The 11,896-nt window shown below is 40.2% G+C and overlaps 1 protein-coding gene across 2 annotated transcripts; it reads left to right on the top strand.

Moving 5' to 3' along the window:
* Window positions 1-1,219: 1,219 nt before the first annotated feature.
* On the top strand, window positions 1,220-7,608 carry pole3 (polymerase (DNA directed), epsilon 3 (p17 subunit)). Of its 2 annotated transcripts, XM_040002184.1 has the most exons (5): window positions 1,220-1,550; window positions 1,618-1,747; window positions 3,597-3,682; window positions 5,662-5,780; window positions 6,663-7,608. In XM_040002184.1, exons 2-5 carry the CDS (start codon window positions 1,682-1,684, stop codon window positions 6,842-6,844), a joined length of 453 nt encoding a protein of 150 aa, XP_039858118.1. In that variant the 5' UTR covers window positions 1,220-1,550; window positions 1,618-1,681; the 3' UTR covers window positions 6,845-7,608. The 2 variants fall into 2 exon arrangements, with proteins under 2 accessions (XP_039858118.1, XP_039858117.1); XM_040002183.1 differs by having other exon boundaries at window positions 1,221-1,747.
* Window positions 7,609-11,896: the final 4,288 nt, after the last annotated feature.

Here is an 11,896-nt window from a genome sequence, read left to right as displayed (position 1 = left end):
GGATGCCCAGCATTGTTCATAATGTCCAGCAGTTTTTTTAGTATCCTTTTCTCTGCCACTGTCACCAGAGTGTCCAGCTTCATGCCGACCACAGAGCTAGCCTTCCTGATCAGTTTCTCCAGCCTGGATGAGTCCTTCTTTGCTGTGCTGCTCTCCCAGCACACCACAGCATAGAAAAGTACTCCAGCAACCACTGACTGGTAAAACATCCTCAGGAGCTTCCTGCAGATGTTAAAAGACCTCAGCCTCCTGAGGAAGTACAGTCGGCTTTGGGCTTTTTTATACAGGTGCTCTGTGTTGCATGACCAGTCCAGTTTATTGTCCACCCACAGCCCGAGGTACTTGTACTTGTTGACCACCTCCTCCCCCTCTATCTGAACCGGCAGTGGACCTTCTCTGGACCTCCCGAAGTCCACAACCAGTTCCTTGGTCTTTGAGGTGTTGAGTTGCAGGTGGTTTGTGTGACTCCATGCGACAAAGTTCCTCACCAGACTTCTGTACTCCTCTTCCTGATCATCCCAGATACACCCCATGATGGCGGTGTCATCTGCAAACTTCTGAATGTATTACATTTTTTAAAATTATAATACAAATTTAATGCCACAAACCTGAGTTGTTATATACATCTGTGAGTTTATGTGCACAACAGTATGCACATGTGGTCTGTGCATGTACACACATGAAGAATTTGACATTGCAGCATCTATGAAAGTGTTCATTGTGTAAAACTCACAACCCAAACCTCTACTAGAAAACTGTCTAAAAGACTAGTTTCAATATTTAAACTGTCATTTGTAGTTTTTCTAAGCAAAATCCCCAACTGTTAAGATCTAATTGATATTTGTGTTGATGCTGTCTCCACTGAGTGAGCAGCAGCGCCCTCTGATGTTTGTGTGTAGAAGATTACAGCACCTGATATTGCATAAACAGATTATTTGGATTTTGTTCAAGATTGATGATTATTTCACATTTTAATATTTTTAATGATAACATTATAAGTTTTGAATATCCCTTATTGCAGAATGAAGATCTCTTATGAAAGTTTGTTTGGTTTTATCTTTTGCTCCATTCTAAGAAAATGACCAGCTTCAAATGCCCTCAGTGTAGGACACATACAGGATATCATGTTGAAATATAGAGCACTTACAATAGAAGCCACTAGAAACAAATTATTCCAGCCTAACTGATGAAATTTATGGCATTTTTATATGCTGACTGATATGCTGCTCAGTGCTTTGCTCCCTGCTTTTATCAGATGTCAGTCAATGGTCAACAGCGGACATACGTCACAAGAAGGTCAGAGGTCGAAGTTTATTGCTGACGTAGGAGCTTCGTGGTAGTTGGAAGATTCGCGGGAAATGTCTGAAAACAAGTCGGCTCTGACGTGAACGCGTACAACTTCAACCGGAGTTTGTAGTTTAACCTTTCAGACTTACCAGATAAAAATATCAGTGTCTTCATATAACGTACGCCCTGAAACGGAGAGTTTTAACGTTGGCTTGCTTAACTGAGGAACTCCACGCACACAGCATTGTCAACGACGCTAATCGGTTAGCTCAGCGGTAACAGTCCTCCACAGCCTTTTAGCAACGATAACGGCTAAATCTGTTCTCCTAGGACGGCGGAAACAGCGGCGCACATACAACGGGCCCAGATAAATGCACATTAAACAGTGAGAACAATGGCAGAGAGGCCAGAAGACCTGAACCTTCCCAACGCGGTAATCACCCGCATCATCAAGGAGGCGGTGAGTGTGAACATCGAAACACGGTAGCAGTCACAATGTCGCACGCGGTTGGTCTTTTTGTGTGTTTTATACACGCCGGGATGGTTAAATACGCTAAACAAATACACGACGCAATTCTGGGAGGTCGCCGGTGACCCAGGTTAACTGTTTTTTTTTTACGTTAACCGGTTAGATTTGTTTACGTATTCCACTCTCCGTTTTTCAGATGTTCCGTCCGCTGTCTTTCTGTAACATAAATAACGTGGTGACATTTCCCTCACGACACCATCGATCAGCTCGCCGGTGTTCCAGATTATCTGGCGTCGCGAATTAACTGGTGACGGTCGAACAGACGTGTGGCAGACTTGCTTTTCAGGAGCCGCTACCGACAAACCAGCAAATAAACACTAAATAGTTCATCTGTGACATTTGTGAGGTTACCTCAAACACAGTCCGTCCTGTTGCTCGTGAACAACAAGATATTTAAAAATGTTGCGCGTTTACCTGGTGATATTCTCATGCACGAGGCGACCGCGAAAACAGCAAACACATAAACGTCACCACGCCGATGCTGTTCACAAGACAGCAAGAGTGAACGATCTGGAGAATCTCGTCTTCGTTATCGTTCCCCTCGTGCGTTTTATTACTCCGATTTCAGCGTTTTCGCTTCACAACTAAAGCGTGCAGTTTGTGTGTACTCAAATGGAGTCGAGTCAACTGTGGCCAAGTGTCATAGTCTACAGCCAGATTAACTTGTAACACACATCTGCACCACGTTTGAATTTGTTTCCTGCACAATACATTTGTAACTTTCATTTTTTTCTGTTTGTGTGTCTTGCAAATAAACCTTTAAACTACATGAAATGGTATTATGTATTTATTTTTGGCCTAAATCAGTAGGAAATGCCAAATTATATACACAAAGTTATAGAAGTCACCACTCCCATCGTTTATCATGATTTTAATATTTTTTTTCCATAACAAAGGAATGTCTTGAAACAAATATATTACACATTAAAATTTCACTAGTGTTGTAACATCACATCCTGTTAGCATAGTCTGCCTGTGTTTTTTCTCTGGAAATCAACATTTTGGTCCAATATAGGTAATACATCAACATGGCTGGAGAGAGTTGGTAGTTATATACAGTCTGATCTGAAGTGTGATTAATTTAACAAACATTTGTAAGGAGATGGCAGTTACTGTGAATTGTTTCTGGGGTTTTTTGGACTTGCCCTGTACAGAAAATTCAAGTCACGAAGGCACTGAACATTGCCGTTCAGTGCCTTCGTGACTTGAATTTTTTGTGAAACGGGGTATTCGTAAGTCGGGGTTCCACTGTACTTATAGAACTAGACTATCAATAATTATGATTGTGTTGTTGGAGAAAAGATAAATGATTATTGCAGGCTTAGCAGGTTATGCTGTGACTAAAAGGTTGTGAATTATTATGCTCTGCCTGACTCAGCTGGTTATGTTTATGGCGTTCCAAACGGGTGTTGCCAACAGGGAAGATGCAAAGTGCCCTCAGGTGGGCAAATTTTGTAACATCAACTCTTATAACCAGGTTAAATGATGTTACTCTTGTCCCTTGTTTCTTTATTGGCTGGTATTGATACTGATTGACCGATGTATCAGTCAGGCTCAATGTTGGACCTGATATTGAGTTTTGGTGAACAACCACCAAATATAAGTTCAACACTTGGAATCGTCTCCAGGTGCAACTTCATTTGCTTGTTATTTCATGAAAAAATAATTTAACGCAATACTGGCCAACCCCTTATGGGCCTTTGTTGGCTGACTGTGTTTTCTGATAATGTGTATGTAGTGTACCCTTGAGATAACACTTCTGTAATGTTATTTTCAACAGCTCCCAGATGGGGTGAATGTGTCAAAAGAAGCAAGAAGAGCCATATCCCAAGCAGCCAGTGTGTTTGTGTTATATGCCACCTCCTGGTAAGAAGTAATAAATCCCATTTACATAATGTGACCACTACTTATTTATTTTAGCAACTATAATAGGGGCGGGCGATATTTCGAATATACTGTATCTCGAGTTTTTCCACGTATGATGGTTAAAATGGCTTAAACGTAACCTTCGAGTATAGGTTGCCATGGAAATATTAAGCTGTCTGCATTTAAGTCAGTTTTTATTTCCTCTCACACGCTGTGAATTCATCATTAACCCCCCCCCCCCCCGCCCAACACTGCCCAATGTACTCAGCATGCGTGTTTATATATATTTATATAGAGAAAAATATGTCAAACAAATTATGGTAATTAGCAAAACATGCCGTAAAACTATTGGCGCAAAAGGTAGCAGTACCACTGCAAAATTAAGACTGTTTTAAACTCGGCATGTGAACGTCTCCCCACACACCAAAGACAACTTTAAACCTGCTGTCATATGAGCTACAACGGCTATCGGCAAGAAGCTGAGACTCTGAGGTTTCTGTGGCCCACACATGCTGATATTTTCTTTAAAAGAACAAACAAAGAAAACCTGACTTCACTGAGGCTTACACTGCAGCTCACCCCCTTTGCCCCCAGGGGGCGTTGGGGTTCAAGACATATCGCGAAATATATCATGTTTTGCGGTACAGCCACACACACAAAATTTTTTTTGCGATGTTACATTTTCCTCATATCGCCCAGCCCTAAATTATAATGACTCCGACATACATGCACATATATCTATTAGGGGTGCAACGATACACAAAATTCACGGTTCGGTTCGATACTTTGGTGTCACGGTTCGATATTTTTTCGATACAAAAAATGTTCATGCCTTTTTTAATTTGTCATTTATTAAAATTATAAATATATATTTTAACTCAAAAGTACAGTTTTTAAATTTTATGTTGCTGAAACAACAAAGTAATAAAAAAAATAAATCTATCTGATCGAGAAATCACTCATCTTTGGAAAAGAGAGTTTATTACAGAGAAATGTCTCTTTCCAAAATAAAAGCTATACTATACGCTTCTTCTGGGCTATATTCTCAGCAGCATATTAAACATATCAGGTCCCCATAAGGAGAATCCTGTGCTAACAGCTGTCTAAATGACTCTGCTAAAGTTTGTAGCATGCGTGCTTGTTGTTTTTGTCTGCTTCCACTTGTCTTTGCACTAGGATGCTGTCGGAGTAAATGTGCAGTCATATTCGTTGTATTCCCACTAGTGCTGTCAGCGTTAATCTCATTAAAATGACATTAACGCTATAACGCGACAAATCGTCCCGTGCGTGGGGCTGGATGGTGAGACCAATAGAGCATTGCGTGGCACATCCAACATACTGTTTTACTTTAGTCCATGACGCACTTACCATCGGGGTCATGCTTCACATGAAAACCAAAATAGTTCCAAAGGCCAGATCTGAATGAGGGTGGGGGAGGTTCAGTTTGCCATGTTGCAACGAGCTTAGCTTCTGTCTTGCTAGCTTGCGCTGCGCTCAGTGGATCTGCGCTGGACAGTGCAGCCTAGGCAGGAGTAGTCGAACGCAGATCCACTGAGCGCTCAACACAGACAGCATCGTCAGAAGAAAAGTTGATAAAATAAATTTTAAAAATTGTATTGTTTGATACATATGCGTACCGAACCGAAAGCACTGTATCGAACGGTTCAATGTCGATGAGAGTATCGTTGCACCCCTAATATTTATATATAGTTTTTGTACTTTATTCATTCGAAATTCTCTTTTTAAATTTTTTTTTATACATAGAATAAAAGTTTATCAAGAGTGCATGTAATTTTGTTGTGCTTTTGGCACGACAATAAAATCCATTTTTATTCTAATTTCCAGCACAGCAGCAAGCTAAGAATGCTATGATGTGAATGTTAATTCACAAACACTGAATCAAACAACTGCTTCAGTTTAAATGTGTTTTATTGTTTCCCCCCTGCTTTTTTTTTTGTTTGTTTTTTTCTTCTCCTCAGCGCAAATAATTTTGCTATGAAGGCCAAGCGAAAAACTCTGAATGCAGGAGACGTCTTGGCTGCAATGGAGGAGATGGAGTTCGAAAGGTTCCTGGAGCCCCTCAGAGAAGCTTTGGAAGGTGAAACTTTGAAAATACTCTCAGCTTTTAAAGATATTTTAATAAGTCCACAATAAGTTCAGTGACATCAGGACTTTTATTCATTTCCTTGTGAAGTTGAGAAAACAACACTAATGTATGTATTAGGGATGTTTTTGTGACTAGTTTCTTAGGCGCCTAAATGAGCGGGACAAAAAGTAAACTCGCCAGACTAAAACTGAGAAACGCTCAGATATCAAGTGAAATTTGAGAACGTTTAATGGAGAATGTCAAAAACTAATAACAGACAACTCTAAAGCTAATATACACTCTGATAGTAAGTTAACTGTAATATTTATTTATTGCCCCAAACTTTCTAAACAGAGGCATTTTAAACCATTTATCACATTCTTCAATAGTATATCATGCTTTTTAACAATGCAGCACCTCTCATTGTGCATTATCAACCTTACACATCCCCAGACAGACAACGAAGAAGGAAACAATTAAAACACACTGATGTTAAATTGCGACTAAGTAGTGTGGTGCATGCATTATAACTAATAGATGTAATCTCTCCAGCGTGTCCCGGGTCTACGCTGGGGCCGCCTCCTGGTAAGACATGCCCATCTGGAGCTTAGCGGGCTCCTTTCAATGTGGAGAAGTAGCAACTCTACCTTGAACCCCTAACCAATGAGTGAAATCCTCACCCTATTGCCCATCCACCTTTTGGAGAAAGCTAATTTCCTCATTAAACATTTAAATCACATGTTGACCCCTTTTTTTTTTTTCTTTTTTTTTTTTTAAATGTATTTATTTATTTTTTAGTCAGTGTCATCAATTATGTCAACAAATCATCATCGCAGCCCTAAAGTAAAATATAATTAACTGCAAGTAACAGCAGGTGTTTGTATTTGTCAACAGTGTATAAACAAGGACAGAAGGGAAAGAAGGTGTCTGAGCAGAAACGGAAAGATAAAGAGAAGAAGGTCGACACAGAGAATAATAAGAGCAGAGATGAGGAAGGAGAGGACGACGATGAGCGCATGGAAGAGGAGCCTGAGGTCGAGAATGAAGCCGAGGAGGAGGAAGAGGTGGAGAACTGATAACATTCTCCCCACAGAGAACTCCGTCACATACTCTGAGATAATTCCTGGCCAAATGGGATATATGTGCGTGCAGCTCAGCGTCATCATGTATCAAATGATAATGAAATGTGAGCTGAAAACGGGTGACTTCTAGCCTGAAAACATGCAACACAAAGCACAAAGAAGTCACCCGTCTAGATATGTCATGTGACCTCCAATTTTGGATAAAAGAATAACAGACAAAAAAATGCACATTTGATTCTGCTCCCTGATGTGACCGTTTTTCTACATGACAATGAAGGGAATATGTCTGGTTTTCAGACAAAATAAAACGTTTAAAAGATGTCATCTTGTTCAAACGTCTCCCCAAAAAATGTATATTAAATTGCAATGAATAGAATTGAAAACTGTTACCTTTTATCTGTTAAGAATTGAAAAGATGAAATGAAATCACTGATTTCTTTGCATAGTCTCCTAAGCCAAAGTTCTGAAAGTAGAGTTGGAACACGTGTTATCATATAGGAACTTTAAGGCAGATTCTGGCAACATTTGGATTTAAATCTGCGAGATTGAAGTTGTCACTAATATTGGGTACAAAAATGCATGTTTACAGCTTATCCCACAACTACAGCTGAGGTGCATTGAGACAGTGTTTGTAGTGAGCTGCTGTTGGGTTTTATACCTAGAGAAACTAGTTGTTTTGTTGTTTTTGAACCATTTATACTTTTGTAGACTTGTATACAAGTTGCTAAGATTTTTAATAAATTTGTATAAAAAGCATACTTGCAAGCTTTGTCTTGATAAAACCGGTACCTTGGGCTGCTTCTAAATAAAGCAAAGGTGGGGCTGTCTCTAACCAGGTAATGCATGTCCAAATGGTAAGTAGTCTGGCTTTTGTGTAGTGCTTTCCTACTCTATGTGAGCACTGAAAGCACTTTATACAATTTGCCTTATTCTCCCACTACAGCTTATGCATTTGTCCTCCTTTTTTCCAAGTAAGTGTTTTCTAGCGTTCACGCAAATTCGTACTCTGATGGATGCATCGGAGAGCAACTTGATACCTTGCACAAAGATATTCAGTATGCAGACTGTGTGCGGTCAACCTTCCACCAACCCTCTGATTAGTAGATGACCTGCACTACCTTCTGAGCCTAAAGGATGTCAGCCACTAGCCACTTTTTAGCCCACAACATGGGCTAAAAATTGGACAATAGAAGAAAAAAAAAAACGTTATTTGGTCTAATGTTTCAATTTCTACTGTGACATGGGCACACCATGTGGCCAATCGCATGCAAAGACAGACTGGGATCATACCATTTTGTGAAAGACGGAAACAGTGCAGATGTTCAGAATACGGCAAGTGTAGATGTACAGGCCAGGTAGAGAAACGAGGGAGTGGATTTAAATGCAAGGTTGTCAGGAAACATTGAAGAAAAGAGTGAAAATGTAAAATCAGCAGCATCTGGCTGCATTTCAGTCATACTGAAGACTGCAAAGCTGAGTGCAGAACTGATTAAATTAGGAGCTGGTTAAAGTGATACCTGTTTTTGTTTTCAGCTATTTTCCATTGTGGGGTTGACAAACGGCTTCTAACTTGTTCTGATGTATGTTCTCTCTAGCAGTAGTAAATGTCTTTTATGAAAACACTGAATAAAAAATGGCACCCTTGTGGAACCCCGCAGGGTAGGGAGGCAATGTTAGAGAACCTGTCTGTTCTAACAGAGATGGTCCGATTAGACAAGTAGGAAGAAAACCAGTCTAAGGCATTGCCAGATACACCAGCCAAAACCTTAAGCCTATTAAGTAGGATTTTGTGGTCAATAGTTTCCTCCATTAAAAAAACCATTATAGGCCATTATAGGAGTGGTTTCAGTGGAGTGCTGCCTCTGAAATCCAGAGTGAAAAGGGTCAAAAAATCTCTAATCTGTATAGTAAAGATCTGAACTGATTTTCTAAAATTTTTTCTAATAATTTGCTTATAAATGACAATTTTGAAATAGGCCGATAATCATCAGTAGAGCTGGCATCAAAATTCAGTTTCTTCAATGTGGAGTTACCTCAGCATGTTAAAAATAGGATGGAACATGACCTTGCCTCTGTGAACTCTTGAAGATAGATAGCAATGTGGGGCCGATGCTGGTGAGAGTCCCAGACAGGACAGGGAGGTAATATATCTAAGGAGCACGATGAAGATTTAATTTTACCTATTACTTTAGTTAAGTCATTCGGTGTAACTGGAGTAAAAGAAGTGTGTCCTTATCTCCCAGAGAAGGCCAAGTTGTCAACAAAGAAACCTACACACAGAAATCAACTGAAAATGTAAACATCAGCCAAAATATCAGCAGGGATTTAATAATATAACTTTATGAACTCTGTGAAAATGATTTCCACATCATTTATTGTATACATTACAGCATTCAGGGCCTTTATAGACACAGACCCTACAGAGAAAATAATAATAATAATAAACTGAATTAATTTCAGCCTTGGTTTTTATTAAATATATTTTATTAATAACTACATTTCATATATAATATCTGTATCTTTACCATACTTTTGACTAGGTATGGCACTGTGTTAGAGAGGCTGGGTTTAGGAGAATATGGTCCTTAATGATCATCTTGACCTTGATGTCCAGTTGAGAATGAACATGCACTTCTCAGCAGGTCAACGCTATCGGCACAATCAATAATGTAAAAACATCCAGGCAGCCAGCATGTCTCTCTAACCAATCAAAGAACTCCTTAAATTGCACAGCGCGTCTAAATTGCATTGCTTTTTTTTTTTTTAAAGGAAATGGTAAAAATGGTATAGCTAATCTGGTAGTTAGTCTGTTAGCTAATCCTGTAGTGAATCCAAAACCTAATGCATTAGCTAATATGATAGCTAATCCATGAGCTAACAGGGAAAAGAAATGCAGTTGGAGGAAATGGATTTGAAAATGAGGAGTAGAATTTTAAATGTCAGAATCGATTATTTCTCTTTTTTAAATTAAACACATTAAACACATTGAAAATCTTTAACTGAGAAATCTATTTTTGATTTGAAGTATTTATTAATGGGTTCATAGGCTAAATAAGACTGAAATATTGATGCTTAATCAGTGTTTTTAACTCAATTCAATTCACTTTTATTTATAAAGCGCCAAATCACAACAACAGTCACCTCAAGGTGCTTTGTAAGGTATTGTAAGGTAGACCCTACAATAATACATGCAGAGAAAAACCCAGCAATCATATGACCCCCTATGAGCAAGCACTTTGGCGACAGTGGGAAGGAAGAAACTGCCGGCAGAACCAGGCTCAGGGAGGGCCGGGGCCATCTGCTGCGTGAGAGAAGGAAAACAGGATAAAGACATGCTGTGGAAGAGAGCCAGAGATTAATAACACGTATGATTGTCCAAAGAGCTCAGAAACAAAAGCATCGGGACTTCTTTAAGTTTCTTGAAGACGTTTCACCTCTCATCCAAGAAGCTTCTTCAGTTCTAAGAGCAACATTTTAAGCACTATGGGAGTGTCCCCCCCAAAATCTGGGACTCTCTACGACTATTTGCTCTTAGAACTGAAGAAGCTTCTCAGACAAGAGGTAAAACGTCTTCAAGAAACCTAAAGAAGTCCAGATGCTTTTCTCTCCAAGCTCCTTAGACTACAACGACCTGAATGACTGAGAACCTTCACAGACAACAAGTATGATTCAGTGCAGAGAGGCCTATTAACACATAGTGAGTGAGAAAGGTGACTGAAGAAGAAATACTCAATGCATCATGGGAATCCCTCAGCCACCTACGTCTATTGCAGCATAACTAAGGGAGGATTCAGGGTCACCTGATCCAGTCCTAACTATATTCTTTAGCAAAAAGGAAAGTTTGAAGCCTAATCTTAAAAGTTGAGTCTGTCTCTCAAATAACTACAAATTGAATTCATAAATGAATTTACTAATGTATTACACAATTCATTATTGAAGCACAAAATGCTTCTGGTTTGTGGTCTTTTTGCTGTTTTTTGCATTCAGCGGATTCATACATCATCCATTTCGTCCGAATCTTTGAGGACTGCACAGGAGCGTTTCATTTCTGGGAACGTAAATTATGTTTCACAGTGACCCAAACAGCAGGATTTTTCACACCTCCCCCTCCCTCTTCTCAATGGCCTTTGTACCATAGCAACTGTGTCACCCTTTCTCTCTCAGCCTTGAAGTCTTTATGGCTGTGTGTGTGTGTGTGTGTGTGTGATAAACTTTTAAAATAAACACTTCTGTGATTGATGTTGTTTTATGGAGTTCCCATGAAGGAATGTTGCTGTGATTTGGTGCAATATAAATAAAACTGAATTATTAAAAGGACCCATTAACAAATGTTTTAGGTGTGTCTTTCATGTAAATATCTGTTGAAAGGCACATAAATCTACACTTTGTTACACCTTGAAAATAAGACTGAAAAGAAAGAGTGTCTTTTAAAAAACATTTACATGGAGTTCTCACCTTTACAAATAAAATCCATTTACTAATAAAATTAGACTGCAGTATTTTTCTAATTGTATTTCTCATGTTCAAATATGTGCCCGGCCAGGCACAGCCCAAAAAAGGGACATGGGCCCATGTTCCTGCAGGCCCACCACCCGCAGGAGGCACCGTAGGTGTCGGGTGCAATGTGAGTCGGGCGGCGGCCAGGAGCAGAGGTCGTGGCAGACCGATTCCCAGCTACCAAGACTGGCAATTGGGAAATGGAATGTCACCTCTCTGGTGGGGAAGGAGCCTGAGCTAGTGCGTGAGGTTGAGAGGTACCGGCTCGATATAGTCGGGCTCACTTCGACGCAGCCCGCCTGTGCTCTGGAACCAGTCTCCTGGAGAGGGGCTGGACTCTGTCTCAGTCTGGAGTTGCCCCTGGTGAGAGGAGTTGGGCTGGGGTGGGTATCTTTGTACTCCCTCGGCTTGCTGCTGGTATGTTGGGGTTTCTCCCAGTGGACGAGAGGGTTTGTTCCCTGCGCCTTCGGGTCAGGGAACGGGTCCTGACTGCCATCTGTGCTTATGCGCCGAGTGGCAGTTCAGAGTACCCAGCCTTCGTGGAGTCCC

Source organism: Simochromis diagramma, unplaced genomic scaffold, assembly GCF_900408965.1.
Source record: "Simochromis diagramma unplaced genomic scaffold, fSimDia1.1 OVJJ01000430.1, whole genome shotgun sequence".
NCBI lineage: Eukaryota > Metazoa > Chordata > Actinopteri > Cichliformes > Cichlidae > Simochromis > Simochromis diagramma.
This window is presented reverse-complemented; position numbering and strand designations above follow the sequence as displayed.

Coding starts and splice junctions, on each gene's coding strand:
- pole3 (XM_040002184.1), top strand. CDS start 1,682: ATGGCAGAGAGGCCAGAAGACCTGAACCTTCCCAACGCGGTAATCACC. Junction 1,748..3,596: donor CCCGCATCATCAAGGAGGCG/GTGAGTGTGAAC, acceptor TATTTTCAACAG/CTCCCAGATGGGGTGAATGT. Junction 3,683..5,661: donor GTGTTATATGCCACCTCCTG/GTAAGAAGTAAT, acceptor TCTTCTCCTCAG/CGCAAATAATTTTGCTATGA.